This window comes from Zootoca vivipara, chromosome Z1 (genome assembly GCF_965207765.1).
Source record: "Zootoca vivipara chromosome Z1, rZooViv2.hap1.1, whole genome shotgun sequence".
Taxonomy (NCBI): Eukaryota; Metazoa; Chordata; class Lepidosauria; order Squamata; family Lacertidae; genus Zootoca; species Zootoca vivipara.
This window is the reverse complement of record NC_142583.1, coordinates 66779090-66793299: the sequence shown is the minus strand read 5'-3', so window position 1 is coordinate 66793299 and position 14210 is coordinate 66779090. Positions and strand designations below refer to the sequence as shown.

General features: G+C 47.0%; 1 protein-coding gene across 1 annotated transcript in view; it reads left to right on the top strand.

Moving 5' to 3' along the window:
* The first annotated feature begins 3939 nt into the window (after positions 1-3939).
* ADAMTS3 (ADAM metallopeptidase with thrombospondin type 1 motif 3) overlaps positions 3940-14210 on the top strand; it is a 141220-nt gene continuing 130949 nt past the window's right edge. The window contains exons 1-2 of the mRNA XM_035103109.3: positions 3940-4567; positions 9678-9705. Coding sequence (XP_034959000.3) covers positions 4499-4567; positions 9678-9705 — 97 coding nt within the window. The 5' untranslated portion in view covers positions 3940-4498. The remainder of the gene's footprint in view (positions 4568-9677; positions 9706-14210) is intronic.

Genomic DNA, 14210 nt, shown 5'->3' with positions numbered 1-14210 from the left:
GGCTAAACAACAGAGTATTGTTTACCTTCAGGTATACTGGGCCGAGGCCATTTAGGGCTTTAAAGGTCAGCACCAACACTTTGAATTGTGGTCAGAAACATCCTGGAAGCCAATGTAGGTTTTTCAGGACCGGTGTTATGTGGTCTCGGCGGCAGCTCCCAGTCACCAGTCTAGCTGCTACATTCTGGATTAGTTGTATGGTAGTTTTTTGGTCACCTTCAAAGGTAGCCCCACATAGAGTGCATTACAGTAGTCCAAGCGGCAGATAACCAGAGCATGCACCACTCTGGTGAGACAGTCTGCAGGCAGGTAGGGTCTCAACCTGCATACCAGATGGAGCTGATAAACAGCTGCCCTGGACACAGAATTGACCTGTGCCTCCATGGACAGCTGTGAGTCCAAAATGACTCCCAGGCTGCGCACCTGGTCCTTCAGAGGCACAGTTACCCCATTCAGGACGAGGGAGTCCTCCACACCCGCCCGCCTCCTGTCCCCCACAAACAGTACTTCTGTCTTGTCAGGATTCAATCTCAATCTGTTAGCTGCCATCCATCCTCCAACCGCCTCCAGACACTCACATGAGTAGAATGTGTCCTTTTATTTAAAAATGCATCTCTGGGTTATTTGTGAGGCGTAGAAATGCGTTCATTTTTTATTCTTCAAAATATAGTCTGGCCCCCAACAAGGTCTGAGGGACAGTGAATCGGTCCCCTGCTGAAAAAGTTTGCTGACCCCTGTTCTTGACTGTTGGTCTCATCTGATCAATTGGTCTCATCTGATCAATCCACTGAACCCTGACTTTGCATGCATAGGAAGTCCCTTACTCACTGAGGGTTTGAGACCCATCAGCTACCCTCACCTGGTTTAGCTGGCCAGTTGAAGCTATTTCAAAATGACTCCCAGGCTGTGCACCTGGTCCTTTAGGGGCACAGTTGCCCCATTCAGGACCAAGGAGTCCTCCACACCCACCCTGTCCCCCAGAAACAGTACTTCTGTCTTGTTAGGATTCAACCTCAATCTGTTAGCCGCCATCCATCCTCCAACCTTGGGTATGTAAGTTGGCAAGTGCACAATGGCCCCACCAGCTCATCATTCAACCCAATGTTCATGCCAGGCATATAGGGAACCCAGCGATGCCAGTGTTCTTTATTCAGTTCTTTACTCTATTAACTTGCTATTCCTTCCCAGACTAATAGCTAATGAAACCCAATGAAATCCAATGCCGCTGCAGACACAAAAGTCCTGACAATTTGAAGTAGGTGAAAAAGAGGAGTCCCAAGGCCAGTTAGGGGCTCCCCCCCCAAAAAAAATCTACTCACCTCCCTAATGGGCAGCTAGTCAAGGCCCATGCAGCATAAAGAGGGAGGGGGGACCCAGAAGAGGAGACTGGAGTGTTTGGGGATGCTTAAAAACCTGCTTCCCTCTTCTTCAAAAATTGGTCCACACTGAGAGGTGGACCAGTCACAACTCCTCCCCAGGATGATACCACTTGAGTCTTCTTTCCCAAGGGAAAAGGTGCATGGGCGTACCCAGGATCAAAGCTAGGGGGCACACCAGCCATGCCCCAGCCACGCCCCCCAGCCACGCCCCCAGCCACGCCCCCCAGCCATGCCCCCCAGCCACCCGATTGGCTAGCTGACAATGACGTGGCCAGGATCCCCCCAGGAGGCATGGTCAACGCCCACACACCCCAGAGAAAAGAGGGCCGTTTACAAGGCAGCACACGGAACCACCCGCGCTTGCACTCCTGCCTCGCCCACTCCTTTAATGGCAGCAGTGACTAAAAGGAGGTAGCAGCTGCCTCCGTTGAAGGAAACCTGGACCTGGACCTGGGCTAACTTCAGCCCACACTCTTTCAAGTCACAGCGAGCACAGCACAGAAAGTGCTGCCCCACAATGCTCCACGGCACTTCATTTGCAAGCAGGCTGAGGCGGAGCACAGCAGGCAGCGTCCCTGCCTGTCCTCTCCAGCTGCCCTGTTTCTAGGGGGGCAGCTGCCCCCCTGCCCCATGCTGGGTACGCCCATGAAAAGGTGGATGGCAATTTCAAGAGTGGGAGCGGCATTTTTAGAGGCCTGTCAAATGTCAGCTTCCCATGTGTCTGTGGAAGCCTCTAAAATATTGTGAGACCTATATGCAGCTGTAGCGCTCTCTGAGACTTATCAAAGAGCATTGCCAAAACCAGAAATGCCCCCTTTTCTATCAATGTGCATTTCCGTCATTCATAAGTTATGCTGATTCAGCTGCAAATCCAACCACACCAGCTATCCAGAAGAAAACACGTTCAGCTGATGCCTCTCATACCGCCTTGTACTGAGATGCAAGTCCATCCTGCTATCCTGCCATTTCTCTGCCCCACCATCCTTTACCTTTCTCTCCCTATCTGATCTCCAGGGAAACTGATAAGGTTAGGGCAGGGAGAGTGAATATTGGAGTGAATGGATACTGTGCAGCATTTGAGACTTTTCAGCTTAGAGAAAGTTGAGAGGTGACTGACATCACTTATAAAATGATGCATGGCATATAGAGAAAGGGGGGGAGGGTGTTAGTAAAAATCCTATACAAGAGGGGAAAAACTGCATGTGACTGAATTGTTTACATTATAAGACTGCTGTATTTTCCCCCACACAGGAGACACTGCAATTTGATCTCTTGCCATGTGATATTCTTTGTTCTGTTTCTACTTTCATTTTTGACTGGAGAGTGATGAAGTACACACTTAATAATCGCTCTCTAATAAACGTAGTTAAAAAGCTACAATTGTTTGCTGTCTTCTTTACCGAAGCCAGTGGCAAGAGGAAGAATATTGGGCTTTACACCCCAATATTCTAACAGGGCGTTCCCTCCTCTCTCATAACACTGAAATTCAATAAAGCTGAATGTTGGGAGATTTGGGCAGATATCTCCACTGCCAGAGACAGCGTTGCTTCTGAATACACTAATTGATGGAAACCACGGAGGACGGGCGAGAATGGTTTTGTGTTCCGATCCTGCTAGCAGTTTCCCAGAGGCATCTGGTTGGCCACTGTGAGAACAGGATACTGAACTAGGTGGGCCATTGGCCTGATCCAGCAGGGTCTCCTTACAGTCTTATATTCAGGAAATGTGAACTGGCAAAACTAACCCCACCACCATTCTGTACAAGAGAGCAGAGGTTAACATCTCTCTGTGTGTAGCCCTTTGCAAATGTCTGCAAGTCTGTGCAAGTCTGCATTTGCTAATGTCTACAAGTCCAGTTGATGGAATCACAGGAGGGAAGAGGGCTCTTGTGCTCAGGGACTGCTTGAGGGTTTCTCGCAGGCATCTGGAAGGCCACTGTGAGAACAGGATGCTGGGCTAGAAGGGACAATGGCCTGATCCAGCAGCCTAAAAACCGTGCGTGAAGAAACACAAGCAACTGACATACTGTAAGCACTGGGTCTATCCACCTCCACACTAACTGGCAGAGATTCTCCAAGGTTTCAGAGCCAGGTTTACCCTCAGCGTTGAACCGTCAGCTTTTACAGATAGCAGACGCTCAATCCCTGATATCTCCAGGCACAGCTGCCTGAGAATGCCCCCTGGCTGAAACCCCGGAGAGCAGCTGCCAGTCAAGGTAAGCAATGCTGAGCGAGGTGCTCCAAAGGTGAGACTTGGGATAAAGCTTCTTCCTCCATCTGCAGCTTCACGGGTCTCCTCGACTCCCTCGCCGTGCGCTCTCAGGCACCGGCCGGCCCGCGCTCTTTCTGCCAGCTTGCGCCCGGCGCAGCTCAGCTGTGCGCCCCTGCTTCGGAGCACCGGTGCCCGCGCTCACGCCGGAGCGCAGCCAAAGGCGCTTCCCGCCTCGCCAGAGAGAGCGTCGAAGGGACTCCTTGATATCTCTGGCTGGAGAGGTGGAGCGTGGCCAAGAGGGGCGGACTCCGGAGCGGTGGCTTTATTAGCGCGCCCAGCAGGTTACAATGAGAGGAGCTGGCGAAAGAGGAGGCTGTGCGCTCTCGCCCTTTCCCGGCCGCCTAGGAAGAGACCCCGCGCAGGGGTAGAGGGGAAGGAAGGAAGGAAAGAAGGAAGGAAGGAAGGGGATCTTCAAAGAGAGCTGGTCCGTGCCTCCAGGCAGGAGTCGCCCACCCTTCTCCCCCGCCTCCTCCGCCCTCGCTGGCTTTCTCCGCCCCTCGCCACGGCTCTGCCTCTCCTCCTCCTGCGCGGCGAAGGAGCTGCTTTGCAAGACAGCGCAGGCTGCCAGCCGGGACGGGAGCGCGCGCGCTGCGGGCTGTGCAAAGCGCCAAAGAGGACCATCAGGGAATTCTCCCTCCGGCTCCTTGAAATAAATACATTAAAATTGCCCCTTTCTTTTTTTCCATTCAGAAGTGCAATTTTCCATTCTGCACCCCACCCCACCCCGCAACATTTTACTTCCATTTATTTATTTATTTATTTTAAAAAGTGCATATAGGCTGTCCTATATATCCATCATCCACCATCCAGCCTTTTTTTCCTTCCCCTTTCGAGAAACTCACTTCGGGATGATTCTCTTGTCATTGTGCTTCACAGCAGCGGCTCTGGTCCAGTTGAAGACTTCAGCTGACGAACAAGTAAGTCCACGAATATCCCAAGAAGCCTGCATAACAACGCACATCCCTTCCATCACCACCTCCATCTACTACTAATTACTATCATTTATTTATTACTTTCTTTTTTTATTTATTATTTGATTGATTGATTGATTGATTGGAGGTGATGGTGGGAAAACTTCGTTGTTCCTTTCCAAACTCTGTTCTTCCGGGTGGCTTTTTATAAACCCACTTTCTTCAGCTACCCCCCCCCCCGCTTCAAAAAAAGAAAGAAAAGGGTTTTTGATTGTGTGATGATATCCCTGGCTCCTGCGCGGAATTACTGCTTGGCAAAGCAGCCCAGAATTGCCTTAAGGTTCTAATTTGTAGCGTAATAGAATAACTTTGTTTGTTTCCAACTTTCTCTTTTGCTAACACGGCTTTCTCTCTCTTTTCTTTTCCGTGCGTGCGTGTGTGTGTGTGTGTGTGTAACGGATTGGCTTGTGAGTATTAAATTGCAAGATTCTTAGCAGCTCTTCCTCAGCAGCCCAAGGTGAAGAGGCTGCTGTGAAGATTAACTGCTGTCTTCTAGCCTGGGGAACGGAGTCAGCGAGTGATGGGAATGGGGGTGTTCTTTTTCGTCTCTCGGGGGCGAGCGTGTGAAAGCGTTCATTCCGTGTGCAATTCCGCAGGTGGTGGTGGTGGTGGGCTTCTCTAAACACGAGCCCCTCCGTGGCTCCCGTTCTCTTCACTGTGGCTTGCGCAAGAGAAGTCCCCCCACTGAATACTTTCCCTCTATTAGGGAGTTCTGATGCCCTTGGGATCCGTCAAGTAGAGACCAAGGCTAAAGATCTTTGAGCGTGGCAGCACCTGCCCTTCGGAACTCCCTGCCTATTGACAGCAGGCAGAATCCCTCTCTGTACTCGCTCCTGTTTAAAACGCTTTTTCTTAGGCAAGCCTACCCGGACACGTGGAAGCTGAGATTAAAACACAAGCCTTTTTAGTCTCTTGTTGGTTTTAATTATATTTCTGGATGTTTTAATACCTGTTTTTAACACACTTTCACTGGCAATTTTCTATCTGCTTTATTAAGGTTTTTTGTTTTCCTTTTTACAATCAAGAGGCATGTACAGTTCATTAAAATAAATAAATACGGTAGCAGCTTACCAACGGTCTGGGACCCACTTTAGGCAGGGATCCTAAGCTCAGGTAAAGTACCTGAGAGTCATCCCCATTGAATTCAATAGGACCTACCTCTGAGTCGTCATGGTTTGGCGTGCACTGTTAGTTGTGCTTAGAGTAGCCCAGCTGAGACTGTAAGGCATTGCTTATCTTTTTAAAAATATCGTGCATACACCAGGTTGGATCTCGATGTGCAGTACTCATACTATGGGTAGACCCATTGAAGCCAATGGAACTTCAGTACTAAGTTTGACACAGTGTTGGCACAAATGATAAAATAATTGATTCCTCGCCCCAGTGTAACAAAACTTTGAGACATTGGCCCATGCACAGAGATATACAGACCTGAGCAAACAGGCTATCCCACCTGCCCCAAGGTTGGCACGGGATTTGTTTTCTGCATGAGGGAAATGGTCCAAAGGAGCCATCATTTCTTGGGAGATGTTTGTAACCTTAGCTTACTACAGCAGCCACCAGGTGTTAGGGGACATCCTTACTTGAAGGTGAGATGTTACTGGGTGGACCAGTTTGGTTCCATTGTAAAACACATTCAATGCATTCCTCTTCTTTGTGCTTGGGAAGCATGAATGAACCTTTGCAACCTGACGTTTCATTTCCTCTTCTCATCTTTCATGGAGTGGTTTTTATTTATTTTTTATTTAGAAAAGCTCATTCAAGTCAAAGGGCTCTTCTTCCCACTCATCTGAGAATCCTTGCAATTTTCTCACAAGCTCTTTTCAGTTATTATTCTTATTCTTATTATTTATACCCCGCCCGTCTGGCTGGGTTTCCCCCGCCACTCTGGGCGGCTTCCAACTTCATAGCTGCCAAGTTATCCCTTATTTTAAGGGATTTTCCCTTATGCTGAATAGGCTTCCTCGCGAGAAAAGGGAAAACTTGGCAGCTATGCTTCCAACAAATACCAAAATACATTAAAATATCACAGATCAAAAGCTTCCCTAAACAGGGCTGCCTTTAGGTGTTTTCTAAATGTCAGGTAGTTGTTTATCTCCTTGACCTCCGATGGAAGGGCGTTCCACAGGGCGGGCGCCACTACCGAGAAGGCCCTCTGCCTGGTTCCCTGTAGTCTTGCTTCTCACAGTGAGGGAACCGCCAGAAGGTCCTCGGTGCTGGATCTCAGTGTCCGGGCTGAACGATGGGGGTGGAGACGCTCCTTCAGGTATATAGGACCGAGGCCGTTTAGGGCTTTAAAGGTCAGCACCACCAACAACACTTTGAATTGTGCCCAGAAACGTACTGGGAGCCAATGTAGATCTCTTAGGACTGGTGTTATGTGGTCTCGGCGGCCGCTCCCAGTCACCAGTCTAGCTGTCGCATTCTGGATTAATTGCAGTTACAGTTGATACTTAAGAACATCAGAACAGCCCTACTATATCAGTTCCAAGGCCCATCTAGCCTCAGCATCCTATTCTCACAGTCACCAGCCAGATCACAGAATCAAAAAAATGTAGAGTAGGAAGGGATCCCCTCTCCAAAAATGCAACACGACTTTCCACATCATGTGTGACATTGCACACACTATGTGCTGATGTGTGATATCGCAAGTCCATGTTATAGCGACAGGCAGCCACAATCCTGAGAGCGAGCTGGAGCCCCTGCCCCAGACAGTACTTTTGCTGGTTGCTGTTAATTTTCTTTGTGGGCCCACATACATTCCTGAACTTGGGGTTCTTCCGCTGCATGTTGGTTGCTGTGAATGCAAATAGGTATGAGATGCAACAGACTTTCAGATTTGCTATGATAATAAAGCCATCACTTCCCAGGAACTCATTTCCTTCCCTCCCTTTGCCATCACCTTTGATCAAATAGGTTTTGCAGGCTTTTTGAAGCACTCTCCGCACCTGCAAAACCTGTTCGCTCAGAGATCTAACTGTACTGTACTGTACTTCCTTTCTCTGCTAGCTCAGTTCTAGGGCAGAAAAAAGAGAGACTGCCACTTGTCTTGGTTTCTTTGGCTTTGTGTCCCTGGAGAGTTGTCAGGATTCATGTTTGCTCGTTCCCCCTACGCCCTCCATCCCTCAGGAATCGTGGGTTTAATTAGCTTTTAAAGTATTTCTTCAGCCACCAGACTCTATTTTTTTGGCGCAGCACTGCAGCATTACAGAATGGCCCATTCAGAAATCTGGGTTTATTAGCTCAAGCTGTTTATGTGAAACTTATTATTTATGGAGTCTTATTAGTGCATTGGGGGACTGCTGTTTATTCACTTAAGGGCAGCATGGTTCCTGGATGTGGGGCAATGGGGGGCATTGCAGAAGGCAGGAGGAGGTAGAACAGTGTAGGATAAGCTGGCTAGACCAACTAGTTTGTCCTTTGCAAACATAGCAACTGCTCTGAAGCATGGATCCTCAGTGGACAAAAATACTATACTTCTGAATACAAATTGCTAGGGACATTGGTGATTGGGGACTGGTAGGGCAGAAGTCTGGGAGGCCAACAGTAGATGGCGCCAAAGCTGATGGTTGGTGGAGCAAGAGCCAGAGATGGGTAGAGCCATCTAATTCTGGTCTGGTTCCCATCATCCTCTTTGGTGAGTTCCATGGGGCAAAACTGAGACTGAGGAAGAGGAAGCTGATGGCCGTCCCCTGGAATGAGACAGGTTGGCTGAGTACAGACTGAGGCTGGTGGGGTGCAGCCTCCACTGGCTAAGGGCGAAAACAGGAAATGTGCAGCTCAGTCAGGAGAGCATGAGACTCTTAATCTCATGGTTGTGGGATTGAGTCCCATGTCAGGCAAAAGTTTCCTGCATTGCAGGGTGTTGGACTAGATGGCCCCTCATGTTCCCTTCTAACTCTACAATTCTGCCGAGGGCCTTCTGGCAGTTCCCTCGCTGCAAGAAGCCAAGTTACAGGGAACCAGGCAGAGGGCCTTCTCGGTAGTTGCACCTGCCCTGTGGAATGCCCTCCCACCAGATGTCAAAAAGAAAAACAGCTACCAGACTTTTAGGAGATATCTTAAGTGAGCCCTGTTTAGGGAAGCTTTTAATCTTTAAGAAATTAGTGTATTCTAATATTTCTGTTGGAAGCCACCCAGAGTGGCTAGGGAAACCCAGCCAGATGGGTGGGGTATAAATAATAAATTATTATTATTATTATTATTATTATTATTATTATTATTATTATTATTAATTTCCAGCATCTGGGTGCCCTTGCTTTGCTACTTTTCCAGAAACATAAACTATCTTCATCATGATCAGAAGCAATTAGCATTAGCATCCTCCCACCCACTCACCCGCAAAAAAGTTTCCTGGTCCAATTCAAAGTGCTTCTTCTTGCCTAATAAAGCAGGGGTGTGAGATGTGTGTACCTCCAGATCTTGTTGAACTACAACTCCCATCCTCCCTGTCCCATTGGCTGTGCTGGTTGGGGGCTAATTGAAGTTGAAGTCCAGCAACAACTAGAGAGGAACACATTTCCATCCCCTAAGTGGCTAGGGACTAGGACATCTGAAGGGCTGCTTACATTGCTACTCTGAGGTTCTTTAGAGGTTCCCCCCATCGAAATAGGCTAGACTGGTGCTCCTGCATGCGACAGGGCCTTTTCTGTGGCAGCCCCTTCAAGGATTATGGAACTCCTTTTTTGAAGTTCTATTTATGTATTAGATTTATCTCCCGCCTTTCCTCCAAGGAGACCAAGGTGGTGTACCTGGTTCTCCTCCTTCCTCATTTTATCCTGACAGGCAGTGATTGGCCCCAGTGAGCCTCTTGGCTGAGTTGGGGGGGGGTTTGAACTCTGGTCCCCCAGATCATGGTCCAATAGTCTAACCACACTACACTCTGCTGGTGATTTGATTGTTGATGTGGTTTCGCTGTTTTGCCACTCTTCTGTCATTTAATATTGTTTCAAAAATTGTTTTTTTATGTACACCGCTTGGAGTGCCTGAGTGCCAAAAGTTGATCTATATTTGAGTATTGTTGAAGAATAAAACAAATTATTGTTTATTTTTTCAGGCTGCTAAAGAAGACGCTATTCAAACAGGTAAGACCATTCAGTTGTTTGTGGTTTGCATATAAAAAAATACTAATACTACTAATAATAATAAATATTAAACATAAGGTAGAACTATTTATCACTAATATGGCTTTATCACCCTGTGGGACCATATTTATGCGCACACACACACACACACACACACACACACACACAACAAATAAATTGCCATGTAGTTGATATTTGATCCCAGTTGCCATGTAATAGTGATACATGTTGGAACTGTGTCAGTCTACTATGGATGGATGGAAGGCAGGCAGGCGAGGGATATTATACATATACAGGAAACGACTGGCCATCTTATCACAATGAAACCTTTACAAATTCTCCACCTCCATTCTTCAGCTTGACCACTGGGGTCCACCTCCGAGGGCCTTCTGGCGGTTCCCTCACTGCGAGAAGTGAAGTTACAGGGAACCAGGCAGAAGGACTTCTTGGTAGTGGCACCCACCCTGTGGAACGCCCTCCCAGCCGATGTCAAGGAGATCAATAACTATACAACTTTTAGAAGACATCTTTTAGAAGCCCTGTATCAGGAAGTTGCTAATGTTTGGGGTTTTATTATGTTTTTATATGTGTTGGGAGCTTCCCAGAGTGACTGAGGCAACCCCGCCAGATGGGTGGCGTATTATTATTATTATTATTATTATTATTATTATTATTATTATTATTATTATTATAGAATAGATTAGAATAATAATTTATTGGCCAAGTACTAATACTTGGAATTTTGTTTCGGCTACATTTGCAATGTAAAAGTACTTTATAAAAAGTGTGCAGAACACTGTTTCAAGATCACCAGCGGAGTGACTTCAGAACAGGTTGAGGTGGTTGTTGGTGCCTCTGGCACTAACTGAATGACACTAGTTGATAATGCTAGACTTTCGAACCTGCTATAAAACTGATTCAGGTCGTTTGCCAATTTTTTTGACTCTCTGGAGCAGAATAAGATGTTCTCTTATATTCAGTAATGTTCTGTAAATTCTTCCAAAGAGTAGCCAAGTCCCTGTTGAGAATTGACTCTGAATCATATTATTATTATTATTATTACTATTATTATTAGACAGATACCTGTATTTAAACCTGAATGCTGGGCTGGCCGGCCTTTGGCCCAATCCAGCAATCTCTTCTGATGTTCTTATGTAATTATGGGCAGGCGGACTGAGTCCAGTGCCTTGGGGTCCTTCTCCCTCTAGGAAAATGCTCGAAACATGTAGCCCTGGTGGCTCCTGAGACAAGGCAGCTGTGCTCAGAGCTGGGGGCTCTCACTTCCAGCCTTGGCAGCTGTCAACACTATTGCAGAGCTGTGTGTGGGCAGACAAGCTAACGAAATGCCTATGGGCTTGTAACAGAGGCTCTCGTAACCGTTCCTTAATTTCCCTCCATGAAAATGCTCCTGAATTGTCTGTGGATTTTTCAGATTCGTATTCATTCAGCGCTTGCCAACTGGAAACCGTATCGTCTTGGGGCAGTGGGGGGGGGGAGATGAGTTGCCTAGTCAGCCAGTCCTTGAAAGCGAAATCTCTGGTGCCTTTGACCCCTTAATATGGAGGTTTAAACCTGTTTGGTGGCTCTTCTAGCAGGCGAAAGCTCACATCCCGAACACTTCAAAAGGCTGCCTCTGAGCTTTGGCGATCTCTTTCTTTGACCTTTCGCTCTGAGCTCTTCTCCAGTTTGACAGCTCAGCTCCTCGTATTCTTAGGTGGCCTCGGAGCAAAAAGGACCAGTTTGCTGAAGCGTTATGGTCCTACGACAAGGATGGGCAATTGACAGAAACACAGTCCAGCTGTCTTAAAAGGGAACTGGACAAAACGTAGTCCTTCCTTGGCTGCAAGTCACGACAGCTAAATTGGGCCATCATATTCAGAGGTTATATGCCATGGATAGGGGTGTTAAATAATTCTGATGCAAACAGGAATGGAAATTGCCTTGTTTTTTTCTTTATGGTCCCGTGGCATTTCTCCGCATTTGCCCAAATTTCTCCTAGCATACACATTTTTGCATGCAACTTCATTTGAGAAACACATTTGTAAATGCGATGTTCCCAATACAATGCATTTCCTTTGTCAGAATTTGCATCTTTATGAATGCTTTCCCATGATATAAACATTTTTGTACGTGTTATTGGACTGCCGAGGTGCATCGCAATATTCAGAGAAGCGCAAATTTGGGAGGAAAGTGCAAATTAAGAAGATTTGCATTCAGATTCTAACTCAACCAATTTTCTCCTCCACTGCTAATCACCCACAAGCAGAGCTAGTCCCGGTATACAAATTGGCTCCCCCCCCCTTTTCCCCCTGAAAGCACCCCATAGCCTGTGGCTTAATGTCAGTGGCATGCAGTGAAATATTACGTAGAGGGGAAATTAGGGCCAGAGGCCCCAGCTTGTGAGGACAATGGGGTGTGGGGGGGTGATGTCACACACAAGATGTATTGATGTCCTGATGTTGCGCGCATAAACATCATGCCTCCCTAAGCCGGGGAGAAGCTCCCTGGGCTTTGGAAAGGAGGCATCAGGGGAATATTTAGAGGACTAGACTGGTCCCCCTTGCCCACTGACCGCACACCACTGCTTAATGTGTGTGCTCCCCTTTGCAATGCACATGTTCCATCAATGTAATACTCTTACTGCTTAGTGGTGGTGTTTTTGTTTTTTTGTTTTTTTTGAAGCACCTATATGCTAGGCCTCCATTTGGAGGAGTGAGAGATTTTACTTTCTTGGGCTCCTTGATCACTGCAGATGGTGACAGCAGTCACGAAATTAAAAGATGCTTGCTTCTTGGGAGAAAAGCAATGGCAAACCTAGACAGCATCTTAAAAAGCAGAGACATCACCTTGCCGACAAAGGTCCGTATAGTTAAAGCTATGGTTTTCCCAGTAGTGATGTATGGAAGTGAGAGCTGGACCATAAAGAAGGCTGATCGCCGAAGAATTGATGCTTTTGAATTATGGTGCTGGAGGAGACTCTTGAGAGTCCCATGGACCGCAAGAAGATCAAAACTATCCATTCTGAAGGAAATCAGCCTTGAGTGCTCACAGGAAGGACAGATCGTGAAGCTGAGGCTCCAATACTTTGGCCACCTCATGAGAAGAGAAGACTCCCTGGAAAAGACCCTGATGTTGGGAAAGATTGAGGGCACTAGGAGAAGGGGACGACAGAGGATGAGATGGTTGGACAGTGTTCTCGAAGCTACGAACATGAGTTTGACCAAACTGCGGGAGGCAGTGGAAGACAGGAGTGCCTGGCATGCTATGGTCCATGGGGTCACGAAGAGTCGGACACGACTAAATGACTAAACAACAACAACAACATATGCTAGGTAATACACAAGCAGGGGCATGGTTCCCTGCCCCAAGGAGCTTACAGCAGCTGCACCATAACAGTGACTGGGGCACTACCACATCAACCTCAGTCTGTCCTCACTCAGCCCTCACTTCCCTGCTTTCTTATCCACAGCCAGGGAGCGTCTCTGACTGTCATTCTTTCTGGCTTCTATTCCTGTTGCTTTCTGTGCTTCTCGCCCTAGCAATACCAGCCACCACTGGCCTGCAGTCATCCAGTGAATCTGATTATGGCACTTCGCCATCTGGGAGGCAGGGATTTGCCTGGCAAAAGTAGACTTCTAGGCTTCCAAACTGGAGAATAAGAATATATTAAGTGTATATATATATATATATATATATATATGGGCTGGATTATGGAGCTGCATCTTTCATACTCATATATAATTTAAAGCAAAGAGCAATTCTCATGCATCATCCGATGACATATTGCTAACAATAAAACGTATTTTTAGCTCTTGCGGTTAGGGAAGAAACAATCTTGGATGTGTGCAGGGTAGTTTGTGTTGCAAAGCCTTTTTGGCTCAGCCCTCTCGGCTCTCGGCTCTCTCATTCTGCCTGGCATGTGGAGCCGGGAGGTGATAGAATTCTGATAACACTGATGAGTTTCTGACAAGAGCTTGGCTTTCGAACTTCGGGGGGATGACATTGGCCAGCTGCCTTTAGGAGAGGCCCTGCGAAGCTTCCTTGATGACTCCCTGTAGGCCGAACCAGACATACTGGGGTGATAAATGAGCCCCTTTTAAGTTCTGAATCAACAGGGGAATTTTAAGTGGCCCCTTGGGAGTTGTCATCTCTGGCTGAACAGGGAAATGTACTTCCAGGACTATTAGGCTATTAGATTTCATCTCTCTCTCTCTCTCTCTCTCTCTCTCTCTCTCTCTCTCTCTCTCTCTCTCTCTCTCTCTCTTTCTCTCTCGTCCAATCTAAACATGCTTACATTTTTTAAATTAATATTTTATTAAGAGAATTTAATTTATATTTAAAAAAAGAGTGAGAAAAAATGAAAGATAGAAAAAGCAATTGGGAATGAAAAAATGCCATTACATGTTTAGCATGTTTACATTAGGAGTACATCCTGCTTATTTTATAGGGACTTACTGCCAAGAAAAGGATGCATAGGATAGCCTTATGTGTCTGTGATGGTTTGT